Source organism: Coloeus monedula (genome assembly GCF_965178545.1).
Source record: "Coloeus monedula genome assembly, chromosome: 12".
Lineage (NCBI taxonomy): Eukaryota > Metazoa > Chordata > Aves > Passeriformes > Corvidae > Coloeus > Coloeus monedula.
The window spans coordinates 7,640,492-7,655,067 of NC_138792.1; the positions used below are offsets into that span (position 1 = coordinate 7,640,492).

At 49.9% G+C, this 14,576-nt stretch overlaps 1 protein-coding gene across 1 annotated transcript; it reads left to right on the forward strand.

Annotated features, from left to right (window-relative positions):
* The first annotated feature begins 1,613 nt into the window (after positions 1-1,613).
* Positions 1,614-7,881, forward strand: HMGB3 (high mobility group box 3). Its single transcript, XM_082289670.1, has 5 exons — positions 1,614-1,704; positions 4,420-4,576; positions 5,104-5,243; positions 5,736-5,910; positions 6,405-7,881. The coding sequence occupies exons 2-5, from the start codon at positions 4,427-4,429 to the stop codon at positions 6,546-6,548; spliced, it is 609 nt and encodes a 202-aa protein (XP_082145796.1). The 5' UTR covers positions 1,614-1,704; positions 4,420-4,426; the 3' UTR covers positions 6,549-7,881.
* Positions 7,882-14,576: the final 6,695 nt, after the last annotated feature.

Here is a 14,576-nt window from a genome sequence, read left to right on the forward strand (position 1 = left end):
TCCAGAATAAAAAATTGTGCAACTCAGGAGCCAAGAAAAAAAAGCCTTAATTATTCAACTAGTTTGGAACACTTGAAAGTATCCCTAAAAATAGGTGAGAGGGATGTTTGTCAGCTACAAAGAGATTATCCTGCAGTAATATTGCTTGTCTTATTTTATGATGATGCTACAGAATACAGTCCCTCAGGTAACCTCATTAATGTTTATGAATGAACCCCTTGTTTTATACTTTTGGTTTTAGAAGGTAGAAATAGGGCAAGAGGCTAGTAAGACTGATTTTATCATATATGCTTTGAAAAGCTCAGGGACACAGCTGTAAGATCTCTATAAGCATATGGATAACAATTGGATTTGGGTGCTTGCTAGACTGCCTGAGATGTACCCTAAGGGAGAAATCCAGGCAGGACTTTGGCTAAAATCCTGGGTGAAATTCTGCATGCTTCCCAGTGGATCTGTCAGCAGGAGGTTGGCACTCTTCTGTGTCTCATCAGTCGTTTTGTTTTGATCTCTTCCGGCAAAGGCAACCTGTGACCATATGTTGTTATAGCCATAAGCGTTTCCACAGGGCAGTATCTGGTAAACCCTGCTGCCTGACAGCGGCTCAGCCCAGGGTGGAGGCTTCTTTTCACTATCTGTTCCTTGAAGAGGGCAACTGTTTCTTCTGGCTATCATGGTAGGATGGCAGTTACGACCAGCCCATAACAGTGTGGGGTGGTTTCTGAGTCTTACCGCTCCATCCTTAAAAATAACAGCTCTTTTTTCCAAGCCAACCAGCAATTGTGGGCAGCCACGAATACCAGTTTAACCATTTGGCAGCTGCCCTATAGGAAACAGCTCTTTCCAGAGAGCCAAAGGAGCCTGTGGCCCTAGAGCCACACTGGTCTGGTTTCAGTCAGCAGAGCACACTTACAGATTTCCTTGTACACAACCAGCCTTTTAATAACAAGCAAATCCTGGAAAACTTAATACCAAACAAATTGTAGAAGTGTGTTAGAACTAGTTATTTTTTGATGAACGAGTGAGTAAAACTCTGTTCCTTCCCCCACAAACACGCAGTTTCTTGCTCTGTAGTTCCTTCTCCACCCGTCGTGTGTTGGGACTGTCAGCAGAGTTTATTTTGGGCTCGGTTCCACTACGCGCAGTAGTAGCCGGCTCCGCAAACAGTGCGCTGCAACTGGAACCGCCCCTTACGGCTTTAGGGCAGAAAGCAGCAATAACGGGCTATTGTCGGCCGGGGGATCCCGCCCGGCCCCCGGGATGCTGCCGGGGCTGCCCCTCGCCCCCGTGGCTCGGCGGAGCTGGCGGCGGGGCGGGTGGTGCCGAAGCCCCCCGGTCCCCGCTCGGTGCCGGAGCCCCGCGGTCCCCGCTCGGTGCCGGGGGTCCCCCGGGGGTCCCGCGACCCCCGCGCGCCAACTTTCCCCTCGCCCCCCGCCTCCCGGCGCGCGCTCGCCGCGCTCCCCGGTCCCCCCGGCGGGCGCTCTTTTTGAATGAATGACCTCACCCGCGCCGGCCAACCGCCGCGCGGCCGCGCTTAATATTCATGAGGCGCCGCGCCAATGAGCGGGCGAGGAGGTTGTTTTAAACGGCAGAGCCCCGCAGCCAATCAGGCCGCTCTCGTAGGCAGCCAACGCGAGGCTGAGCCGCGCCGAGCCCCGCGTCGTGCCCTGCGCTCCGCTCCTGTCCACACTACCGCGAACAATACAGGTACGTGCAGCCCCGCCGCAACTTTTCGGGGGGCGGCTGCCCCCTGCCCGCCCCGCCCTGCCCCCGCGCCTTCGCCCCTCTGTCCTGCCTGCCCTAGCGTGCTTTTTTTTTTTTCTCCCTTTTTTTTTGTAATCTTGCGTTCCGTTTCTTCCTTTCTCCGAGTTTTTAATTTTTTTTTTTTTTAATTAGAAAAAAATCGGGAAATTCACCCAAAACTTTGTTTCCCTCCTCTCGCGGGGATCGGTGGTGCTGGGGCAGATGCTGCGCGCAGCTGGCGGGGCGGTGGGCAGCGGGCGAGGCGCAGCATTTGCCCCCCGTCCTCCTGCCCTGCCCCGCCGGGAGCTCCCCCCGCCGCCGAGGGGCCACCTGCCCCCGGTGCAGCCCCGCAGCTCCGCGCTGGGCTCCCGTGCCGCTGAGAGTAATATGGCTGGTGCAGCAACTACACCGGGACTAACTCCTCTTCTCCCCCGCATGGGCAGGGATTTTTCTCTGCCGCCTCCTAATGTTGCACGGCAAAACGCGCGGCGCCTTCGGCTTTTATGTGCCCCCTTCCCTGAGTGGGCTCGGTGGGGCTGGCGGTGGTGGGAAAGTTGTCGGCCGTGCGCAGTGCCGTGCCCGCTGTTTATTCTGCATTAATATGGCTGTCGCTTTAGCATCTGACAGGGATAAACCCTGCGCGCTGCGCCCGGCGGTCCCGGCCAAGCAGTTTTTTTCTCGCCGCCGCCGCCTCCAAACTCCCCCGATCCCTTCGCTTCTGCCTCCGCTGCTCTTCCCCTGCCCGGGAAGGTGTCTCTGGTGGGGCTGCGCCCGCGGCGGGGCCCCGCATCGCCTTTTCCCCGCGCCGCGCTGCCCGTGCTGTGGGCATTAATATGGCTGGCGCTGGAGAGCCCCGGCGAAGGGAAGAAAGACGTGTGAGCGGCACAGGGATGGGGAGGGGGGTCGCGGCGAGGAAAATCTCCTTCCCGGCGCCCCGCCGGGGGCTCAAACCTTTCGCTTTCGCCCCGGTTCCTCTCCCCCCACCTTCCCGTGCCCTCGGACGGGCGCCGGGGGGCCGCCCCGGGGCTCCCCGCACTCTTTTTCTGGCAGCGCGGAGGAGCGTAGCGGCGGCGGTAATGGCTGCACGGGAGCCTTTGTTAGAGAGCGCTGCGCTAGGCAGGGGCCGGGGGGGGGGGCTCCCGCCCGCGCCCCGGCCCCGCCGCCCCCGCCACCCGCCGGGGGGCCAGCGGGGAGCCCCTTCGCGGCGGGGGCGGCGTTTTGGCGGGGCCGGCGGCCGGGGGCGGCGGGCGTGGGGGGCCGAGCGCGGCGGAGAGGGAGCGCGGCTTTGTTCGGCGGCGCGGCGGCGGCGGCGCCGGGAGAAGCCATCTTAGCGAGCGGGGCCGGCCCTGGGCGCGGAGCGCGGTCGCCGCCGCTCCCGTTGCCGCTCGCCCCGGCCGCCCGGGGCCGGCCCGGCGCCCCGCGCCCCCGGCCGCCGCCCGGCCCCCCGGCGCCCCCCGCCCGCCGCCCCGCCGCATTTCAGGGGCACTTTCTTTCATCAGGAGGCGTTTCACAAAATGGAAGATGAATTATTGGCGTCTGGCGGAGCCGCCGCTGCCCCCGCCGGCCCCGGCCCCGCCGCAGGTGCCCGCGCCCCGCGCCGCGGAGAGCGGCCGCCGCCGTGACCTTGGGGGGGCGCAGGTGCGGGAGGGGCGCGCAGCGGGGCCGGGCTGGGCCGGACCGGCCGCCGCGGGCCGCTCGCCCCCAACTTCGGAGCGGGGCCGGCTCCGCGCCCCGGCCCCTGGTACCGCGGGTTTTTCGCCCCCGCGGAGGCAGCGGCGTCCCGGCAGCGGCCGGGCCGGGCAGGGCGGCTCACGGCCACTTCTGCTGCACCTGGCGCGTTAATGGGCGCAATTAAATATTAACGTTGTGCTAATAAAAATTAAATTTTCAGGCGACTGAGACTCTGTAAATAGAAAATACTGTTGTGGGCTTATGTGTTTTGATTTTTTTTTTTTTTAATTAAGCGGGGAAAATTTAATGAGGAAGCAGGAAAAGAAATAGAGCCCAAAAGTTAGCACCATCCTTTCGGTGACTTGCTGATTGCATCTTTGCACTGACCACTATGCCTCAAACATGTGTCACTTGGTGGAGCAAGAGCAAGCACAACTCACCTCGTAGGGCTCCACGGGTCCTATTGTGGTTAAAGTCAGCCTTTATTTGTGCCCTTTTTATATATAAAAGGTTATTGCAGTTTTTTGAGGCAACTAATTTGTCTTGCCTTCTTACCTGGGCAGCAGCTGCTAACATGTGAGCTCCAGCTCCTGAAGGGATAAGTCACTCCCTGGCAGTCTGCATGCCACTCCAGCTCCAGTGTGGTAGCCAACTAAAATAGATATTTTATATTAGTTCATGTATAATTCTTAATAGACAGAAGTATGTATATTTAATGGGCTGTCTCCAGTCTTTGGACATTATGTAAACATATATTAATGTAACACTTAAATCCAGTGACTGGTTTCTCTTGGCTTGTCTGCAACCCAAGTATCAAGGGAGAATAAGTCTCTATTGGGGATGGTAAGAGCTGTTGAGGGAAAGAAGGGGATGTGTTACTGATGGGACATCTCGTCAGAAGATGGTGAGGTGTGTATATAAATATATGCACACCATATATGTGTACATCCATAGGTGTATACATTCATCTATATCATTCACTCGTTATTTTTTCCCCCTTCCCTACAGAGGCAACATGGCTAAAGGTGATCCGAAGAAGCCCAAGGGCAAGATGTCTGCCTATGCCTTCTTTGTGCAGACGTGCCGTGAGGAACATAAGAAAAAGAACCCAGAGGTTCCAGTCAACTTTGCAGAGTTTTCCAAGAAGTGCTCAGAGAGGTGGAAGGTACCTTAATTTGTGACTTCCTGAAGGGATAACTTCTTATAGTATCTGCTAGGATGGTGTCTGTGTGTGTGTGTGTGTCTGAACATGAAGGGAGCCAGTGCTGTTTTGGGGTGTGTGCTGTTCTTGGCAAGCTGTCCTAGCCATTGGTGAGGTGCTGCTGAAGCCTGTAGCAATACTGAATGTTTTAGCCTTGCATATCTGCCCATTTAGGTGCTTCCACTATAGTCTGGCCTTTTTTACTGTTCCCAGGCAATGCCCCTCAGCAGCTACTTTCTTCCAGGTGTATGTCCTGGGGAGGACTCTGGCTGTGCTTGTCTCATTGCTGTTGTTTCCCTGTTGCTGAGTATGCCAGTGCTGGCTGTGATTTCCCGTACAGGACCTTCGTCCCCAAGGTGGTCCAGTTAGAAAACAAACAAAAACTGAAACTCCCATATCAAGTTGATGTGTTGGCTTGTTTACATAAAGTTTGTCAGCTATTGAACAGTTGGGTAATCACAAGTTTGGTGTCTCATGTTTTGATTTTTTAGACCATGTCAAGCAAGGAAAAGGCTAAATTTGATGAAATGGCAAAGGCTGATAAGGTACGATATGATAGAGAAATGAAGGACTATGGACCAGCTAAGGGTGGCAAGAAGAAGAAGGACCCCAATGCCCCAAAACGACCACCGTAAGTGACTCCGAGGCATTAAATGCACAAGTGTTTTGGTTCATATTCATACCCTGTATGTAACAGGGGTTTCCAGGAAAGAGGTGGATGGGGGACACAGTGTTCGTATAGCAGGATTGGTAGTGATACTGTCTTGTAAACCTCCTAGGCAGCTTGCACTGACATGAATTGTCAATACTTGGTACCCTTAAACTCGTAATGTTGGAAGACACTGAAGTGACTGAGTCACAGTGAGACTTGTGTGTCTAAGATGAAATTGGGTGAAGGGATAGAGAGCACTTAATTTAAAAAGCATTGAGTGAAGGCTGCAGGTCTGGGCCTCAGTAAAATCAAAACACATTTAAATTTGTGCTTGATTTTAGAAGTTAAAAAAATAGTTTCTACTCTGCGTGCTCATGCATGTGGGAATGTTGTGGGTGAGGAATGGAGGAAGGGGTGCTCCCTGGGTGTGCTGCTGCAAATGCTGACTGTCTTCTGGTCTTTCTCCCCAAGGTCTGGCTTCTTCCTGTTCTGTTCAGAGTTTCGCCCCAAGATCAAGTCCACAAACCCTGGCATATCCATTGGGGATGTAGCGAAGAAACTGGGTGAAATGTGGAACAACCTCAGTGATGGTGAAAAGCAGCCTTACAATAATAAGGCAGCTAAACTGAAGGAGAAGTACGAGAAGGTAAGGAGAGTTGTCGCTTGTGCCTCCTCTGTACCAGCTCTTGCGTTGATGTATTTTTGTAACATAGGCCCAGCTCAGGTGGCCCCAGCATAGTTACAGCCGAGCTTTGCACAGGTTGGGGCAGAGCAGGATAGAGATCCACAGGCAGATTCCAGTGAGGAGGGAGAGCTTTCCCCAGTGATGTGCAGCAAGGCTGCTGGTGTTGCTTCACAAAGGGTTTGCTGTGCTGTTACAGGAGCTTTGTCCCATTATCAGGAAACTTTGAGAGGCTGGGTTCTCTTCTCCTCCTCAAAGAAATAGCCATGAATGCAGGGTTCAAGGCCTCCATGATCATGCTCAGGTGTCTGCATACCTGTGTTCTCCTGTGCTGGCTGTGTCTCCTTGGGGGGTGCAGCCAGGCAAGGCCAGTCCCTTTACCTTAATGCCCGCTGCTGTACAAATGCTGTGTGTGTTTGCTGCTTAGAGCAAATTAAGACATCCCCTTGACTTTGCAGGATGTTGCAGACTACAAGTCTAAAGGAAAGTTTGATGGCGCAAAGGGAGCAGCAACCAAAGCTGCTCGGAAAAAGGTAGAGGAAGAAGACGAAGAGGAGGAGGAGGATGAAGAAGAGGAGGATGAAGATGATGATGATGAATAAAACTGTACAATACTTGTCTCCATGTGAATACCATAGAGTAGGGGAAACACCATAAATGAAGCACCTCTTATTTGAGATGGTGTCTCTTGCCCTTATTAGGCTTAATTAAAAAAAATTGGATTCCGATCGCGTTGTAGTTTCTAAAAGTGCTCTAGAAATTGTAACTGGTTTACATGAAGTGGCCATGGGTGTAGTGAGCACCCTGAAACTGTATCAAAGTTGTACATATTTCCAAACATTTTTAAAATGAAAAGGCGCTCTAGTGTTCTCCTAACTCTGTGCACTTTGCTGTTGGTGTAACAAAGCATTTAAAAATGTTTCAAGCATTTTTTTAATTTGTAAGGTGGTGTTACTATATGGTTATTGGCTAGAAAATCCTGGGTTATAAACTGTACATATCTATAGTTTGTAAAAACTAGACAGATTCTTGTGGTACATGCTTAGAGTTATGATGCCTTAGAGGAGCAGTGATTACTTGGAAAGGCTGTACGTTCCCCGGGGTGCCATGGCCCAAAGCATGCACTGTGAGGGTAGATCTATTTACACTACAGTGGGCGTCCATTTAGCTTAAAGTTGTCTTTCTGTATATAGTGAAATAGCATTCTGCTGCCATTCTTAGTTGTGGAAGGGGGTTCAGCTGGCATGAGAAGTGTATGGATTTTTTTAGTTAAGTGCGGTAGTTTTTAAACTGAAACTGTAGACATCTCTTCATCGTCAACTAAGTGAAGAGCCAGTGCAGCAACTGAAGTTCAAAAACACTCTGTACTTAAACGAATTTGCAACGTTCTGTTTTTTTTGTATGTTTAGAATGCTGAAATGTTTTTGAAGCAAAATAAACAGTATTACATTTTTAAAACTGTTCTTGACAACACTCTAAATTTCTGGTTTAAGAGGATCTTAACAACAGCAAGAGGTTCATTTTGAAGTCTGTGGCATCCCTCAGGGCTGGTGACTTAGGAAACATTCTGACTCAAGGATTAAAAAAAAAAAAAAAAATTAAAAAAATGGTGGCCAGCCAAAACTGGCTGAATTGAAAGAGATGGCTGCTCCAGCTAATATGCAATCGTAACTGTTTATGGCTGAGTGGCATAAGATGCTATGCAAGTTTGAACTTTATTACTTGAACTTGGGAGCCTAAATGAACATTCATGACGTAATTGTTTGTTTGTGTGTGTATATAGCAGCATTCAGAGATGCAGAGAAAGGTAGGTGGCTAGGAATGAGGCTGACACCATGGAATAAGTATAAAAGCATAGTTTGGATTTTTTTCAGTTGTGTTGGGTGAATTTATAGCCCAAATGCATTGCTGTACATATTAAAATGTGCCTTTTTTGTCCTGTGTTAAACTGTTTGAGACTTGTGGTTTTTTCTAGCCTCTTGTTTCATGGCAGGAGCCAGGCGCCTAAGTCTAACTCCCTGCTGAAGTAGGAGCGTGGCGCAGGTACTTGGTCTTTGTCCTTTCTCCAATGACACAAGTTTCAGTAGGAATTGGGGGCTGTGAGCTGGGGTGGGGGGAGCGACAGGTCTCTTTCCCCTCTGGTCACCACCTGGCTGTGTCGAAGTCTTGCCTTCTTTCCAAATCCAAGCTGGGGATGTTTTGTGGCACTTGAAAGAGAAAGATAATACCTGGTCTCTAACTGGTGGCTATCACCTTGTTTTTTTCTTAGCATGGAAACAGCATTAACTGGGAAAACTATAGCACTCCCTTGCTATCCCTGAATTCCTTCCTTATGCTGGCTCTAGCAGTTGATGTTTGCTTGGTGGAGAGGAGATGGGGGTGTGAGGATCCTTGCATTAATAGCAAGTCAAAGCTGTGGGCTGTTGTGTTCAGCTTGTTTCAGAAGACACAGTAACACAGGTGCAAACACTGGGTATGGGCTGCTGCCACCTCTGCTTTTGAGCTAAGTTTGAGATTAATGGGGTCCAGGCTTACAGGCAGTAACTTTAGAATGTGGTAAAAACTACTTAGTTGCCTAATGGGGTAGCAATTCTGGTTTCTTCTATCTTCTCAACAACCATGACAACTTCTCACCAACAGCAGCTTGACAAAACAGTCTGATTTAGGGTTGAGATGGACAAAAACCTGAAAGCAAAATTCTTCAGAATGGAGCAAGCTAAAAAACTTTCATGAAACAGCAACGTGTAGCAATTTTTGTTTTTAAGGCTGAGTGGCAGTTGGATCACTCAGAAATACTTTTATAGTTGCGTAATTCTGGTAATTTTTAGTATCTTTAATGCACAAAAAAAAGTGTGATAGTTGCCCCTATTTTATGGGCAGTTGCATTTTAAAAGCCTCAATAAAGCTGCATCTGGAAAAGAAATAGGTACTTCTGTAGTTGCTACCCTTTCCACATGTCTTCTGATGCAAGGGAGAAGGCAACTGGAGATTCCTCCTTGTGGAGATTTGATGGGGAAGTGGTGGAGCAGAAAAAAAAGTGATGGCATCAGTTCAGGAGCTCTAAGACTGTTTCTATTGTCTAGTTGGCAAAATCTCCCCTTAGCCACATATGGGACTTAGTGTAGATCACTGCGATGCAAATCGAGCTTGGCTTTGAATTAACTGCTAGTGAGCTGAGCCTCTATTGATAGTATCAGCAAATGAGGACTAGAGCTGACACCTCTTTGTCTTCATTATATTGGAAATCTATTTAAGTTGCAGAACTTGATTAAGGTCTTGGACCTTACAGTGCACTACCTCTTGCTGCTCTGCACACACCTAAAATATGGCATTCCTTGGGGATGCTGTTCAATACAGCACTAGTGCAGGACTCCAGGGACTCAGATTTGGATACTGCAGATGTAGTGATGATGTTTCTTCCCTGAATACTCTGCTGTTGATAAATGCCATAGTGTGAATGCATATAAATAACATATAATTTTTCCCCGCACTGTTTTGTGTTCTGAGATGTCATCTCAAGTATTGGGAACTGCTTAATTTCACCCAGCTCCATTATTTTCATAGAACACCTTCCAGATGCTCTTTTTCTCTGTTTTGGAATGCTTGTGGTGTTTCAGAGAAGCTATTTCTGCTTTGCACTGCTGCACAACTCAAACTTCTAGTTCAACTTTATTCCCAAGCCAGGCAAAGTAAATATGTCTCTTATTAACTCCATGATATGTAGAGAAGGGTAAGGATAAAATAGACTAGGGAGAGGGAGGGGAGGGATGAAGAGACTCTTCCTTGCATGAATTTGATTTGACAGAGCTGACTGTGAGACTGCTTATGTTTCCAACATGTAATGTGTTAATGCCTCTGTCCCTGCTCAAGTCAGGCTGAGGGACCAGGGCTCAGCTAAGAATAAGGGATGGTGCTGGCTCTGCAGCTGTTAAAACCCAGTTGCTGCTGGGGGGAGGCAGAGGATGGCTTGGCTGGGTGGGATGGTCCCTCTGGATGCCTAAAAGGGTGTCAGAGTGCGAGAACCTTTGCTCAAGAGAAAGTATCTGACAGTGATGTGGGGCAGAGACAGCCCTGGCCCACGTCATGTAGTTTTATGCTGTTTGATTTGCACTCAGGATTGTCCATACTCTTGAGAACACAGTTGCTACCAAAATGCATCACATCCCTCTGAAATCAAATCATGTGGGGGGTAAAGGCATGAACAAGGCTGCTGAGCTGCTCTGTGTAGAGCAGCATCTGCCTCTGCTGAAAATGAGCCTGGGAGTCTTAGCATGAGCCAGAGAGTCAGAGGCTACAGCCCCGCTGCTCTGTAGCCTGTATATTCCAAAATTCAGTTGGGATATGGTAAATATTTGGTGTGAGCCAAATCTGAGCACTTAGACTGGGGGGAAGGGGCTGCAGCAGGAGAGTCCCACCGTGGGTATGGCGGGGGTTACTCCTCACTAGCAGTCACAAGGAAAACTATGTTGCAGGATTGTTTCCTACTGCTGTGTCAGGAACCTAACACAGCTGTGGGGAAGGAGCATGTTAATTTTTCTATAATAAAATTAATTTAAAATCCTAGTACAAATGCATATTAAATCAATTAGCAGCAAAGTGCTGCAGCTCTAATGGAGGTCCATAGGACAGGGAGAGTCTGCTTTGGGGCTGGGACTGAGGATACAAGCACAGTCAAAGCACCTCTCATACCTTCTCCCTTTGAACAGCTGATTTTTAGGTAGTTTTACTCACTCCTAATAAACCCTGCAGGAGCAGCAGCAAGGTGCAAGGGCTGCTGTTGGTTCTGGCTCAGTGGTGGCAGGTGAATGGCTTTTTATTTCCAGCCTCCAGCACAATTCTGGCAGCCACCTTGAGTTTTTGTTTTCCCTCGGCTCACTCAGGCTGTTGTTCCACAAGCAGAGGAACATCTCTCAAGCAAGCCCTCTTCTGCTGCAGGCTTTGGGGAGCTTGGACGAGGAGATGGGATGTTTCCAGTGGGGTGAGAGCAGGATGCTGCGTTTCTGGCCATGCTTTCTGACAAGCCCCAGACTCCCCTCTAGGAATGTTCACCCAAGCTTGCTTTCCTCTAAAAGATAACGGGAGGAACTGTGACAAGTGGCATGTTTATTTCTTTCTGCTAGGGCTGCACCACATTTTAATGCAATAAGCTGAATTGCAAATCACAGCAGGGCTGCAAACAAAGTGTGCTGGGGACCCTGTTACCAAGCAGTTGCTCTCTAAATGTGTCAGCTTGCAGTGGGGAAGGGGCTGAATTACCAGCATGCCTGACAGGGGCTTTCGTGCCCTACAAGGTGTCTTCATCCCCTTTTGGCAGGCTGGGGTCTGGTGTGTGCCTGCCCCTGCTTGGACAGCATTTGGTAACCTGTGTTTAAAGCACTCTGGAAACATTTCATCCTTCCAGTAGGTCTGATCTGTACATGCTAAAGCAGTATGTGAGTGGGGGGGATGTCTCCTAGCCTGTGCTAATGCTCTTGATTGGAGTTGTCTGCTGCTAAGAGCTCTTCCCTGAGTGCCCTCCTGCACCTGGATCCCTAAATTAGGCAGGAGGAAGCAGCACAGCCATAGTGGAGCTGGCAGCTCTGTATCCTGGGTGGTAACTCCTCCTCTTATTCCTGGATGTGGCATGGCCTCACAGAAACACCTGTGAAGTGGCTAAGCCAGGGCTTTATGTTAAGCTAGAGTAGGGGTGGCAGGTGGCCTCCCCAGGAGTGGGGAGCCTGAATGTTGTGTGGAGCAGCAAACTGGAGCTGTGGTGGGGCTGAGACCTTCAGAGGCTGGGATGCACAAAAGCAAACATTTGTCTTGCTGAGATGAAAATGCATTAACCGTGGTAAAGAGATGCGTGTCCTGTAACTGTCCCCTGACACAATTGACTTCATGTCTCTGGGTAACTCAGCAGCCAGGCAAACCACAGCAGGGGACCCAGCCTTGATGTGGGGCTGGGTGTTTTGATGGTGCTTGTGGTTGACTTTTGAGCCTGTGAGTGAGAGTGCTGCTGCTCTGCCTCCATACCTGCCACCTCATCCGGCTCAGTGCTCCCCGTGGGACACCCGGCGAGCCAGAGCAGCCTCTCTGCATGAGTGTCACACACCACTGTAGCCAAACCTGTGTGAGGAGAGGGGCAGGTAGGATGCTGTGAGTGATAGAGTTGCTTTTTCTTCCCAGCCCTTCCACTTGTAAAACTCTGTCAGGTATTTCAAGTCAGAAAAATGCTCTTTTTAAAAATATTAATTGAACGTGGCCTGGCTTTGTTGTTGTAAGAGCTTATAGCTTGTAAGTGTTTTTAACTGCTTCTTTGTGAAGCTTAAAATTTGCTTTATTTAGTTTAGAAAATTAATACCTCTAGCAGGATGAAGTGGTTTGAGGGATTGCTTGAGACAAATGCCTCTTGTCTGCTGCTAATGACTGTGTGATTGCTCTTTACTGTGTGTTACCTGACTGTGCCAGCAGTAATACACGGTCCTGTACAAGAAGCTTGAGAAATGTGTAAGCAGGGTCAATTTGGTTTCCAGTTTTCTTGCAAAAGATGTTGGTTGAGTTTTGTTCTCTTTAGCTTTAGAGCTCAGATGGGGGATCTTCCTTGGGCTTAGCTTCTGCAGTTTTGTAAGGCATTACTACCTGTAGGTCCTGGCCAAGATTTCTCCCCAGTAGCAGGGAGAGCAGAAGGAAACATGCTGGGTCTTCCGTTGCTTTATTTTGTTGCTTCATATAATAACTTAAGTTTTGCAAGCTGCTGGGAGGTTTTTGAAACCAAGCTCAAAGATCAAAATGTCAGTAAAACTCTTTTTAAAGAGAGCCCTTTCTTCAAAGGAGTTGTCTGAAAGTGGAATAAAACCTGACCAAATAGAATCACAGAATCTTTGAATTGTTTGGGTAGGAAGGGAGCATAAAGATCATCTCATTCAAACCCCCCTGCCACAGGTAGGGGCACCTTCCACTAGATGAGGTTAGTGTTAGACTAATTACTCACTGTCACTCGTGTTCCATGTGTGGGTGATTCCCACCAGAGCTGTCTGAAAAAATCCACTAGACCAGGTATTTTGAACCTTGAGGGTGACTTGAAAAATGCTGTCAGTGGTTTTGAACAGAGAAGGATTTGGCCTTGTTTGTTTTCTACTCTTCCCTATGCATCTCTGCTAAGAGGAGACAGATGTGCCTGTCCCCTTTTAGTGCTCTGCTTGGGGAGAACGTAAAGCTCAGCCCTTTGACTTTTCCATTACCCAGACCTAAAGGGGGCTTATGGAATAGAGGGAGAGGGACATTTTACATGGGCAGGTAGTGATAGGACAAGGAAGAAATGGTTTTAAACTAAAGAGAGTAGATTTAGATTAGAAGTTAGGAAGAAGCGGTGAGGCACTGGCTGCCCATGAGAAACTGTGAATGCCCCACCCTCTCCTCCTGGTCCCTCTTGCTCTCTCTCAGTCCAGCACAGCAGCTGTGGTCGGCACACCAAAGGCTTGCTTGAGGTGCTGTGATTTGCACTTAAGTTTTGGGAGCAGCCTGGACTGTGTTTTCCCAGTAGTTGGGTGCTTTAGGGAAGACCTTCAGCTCTCATGGGCTGTTGCTCTGTGCCAGCTCAGACACTCACTGGTGCTATTCCCCTGAGATTTTTGTGCTCACAGCAGCATCAGGGTGAGGGTGGAGGTTATGGGGATACAGGAGCTGCTGGTGACTGGGAGCGTGCTCTCCCAGCCAGCCCATGTGGGGCCGAACAGTTGTGCTGGAGGTGGGAAACAGGAGCTAGGAGGCAGCTGAGGGATGCGGGTCTCCAGGTCCTGAGCAGACGGCATCCAGCCCACAGGGTCTCTCCCCGTGCCGGGGACCATATGGTGTTGTATTTCACAGCCGGCCCTGTGCGATGAGGTTCGGCAGCGGCTGTGGATGAAAGGGAAGGGGTGGTCTCAGAAATGTTTGCTGCTGTTTGTGCTCGGGTCTCTCACGGAGGTGGTTATTGTCAGTGAAACACGTAGGGCTGTGCTGGGCACACTTCTCGTGGCAGGGACAGGAATAGGCTGCTATGGGGGGAGGTAAGGTGTTGGTGAACATCTAGGTGGGAAGCACTTTCGTATGTATTCTCGTCCTGCCAAACAAGAGGTTCCTGCCCAGTGGAGGTGCTCTGGTAGGGTCTCTTTTCCATTTACCCCCCTCCAGGCAGTGCTTGGTTGGTGGGGCTGTGCCAGGGCAGGTGGCAGAGTCCTGTAGCGAGAGCCTCTCCCAGAGCAGAGCTGCAGATCCCTGTGATCTGGAGCAGGATTGCCTGCAGCCCCACAGCCCCAGGGGAGCAAGAGCCTCTTGCCATGGTGCTTGGGCAGCTCACCCTGACAAGGGCTTAGGGTGCCCATGGTGGGAGAGGGGATCCTGCTGGAGGAACTGTTGGTTTGCTAGAAGCCTTCTCCTAAATATGGACGTGATTATTTTTATTTTTTTATTTGCTTGCTCTGGAATCCTTTGCATTTTTCTCTTAATCCTGGAGAAGAATCAGCGGTGCCCTGTGTGCATGTGACATGGCTGCGCACAAACTCCCTTTGTGACTTCTTTCTTTCACGGGAGAGAAACACATTCAGGAAAAGCAGGGCCCTGACAACAGGAATCAAGTGTTTCTAAATATGGACATCCCTTTTTGGACTAAA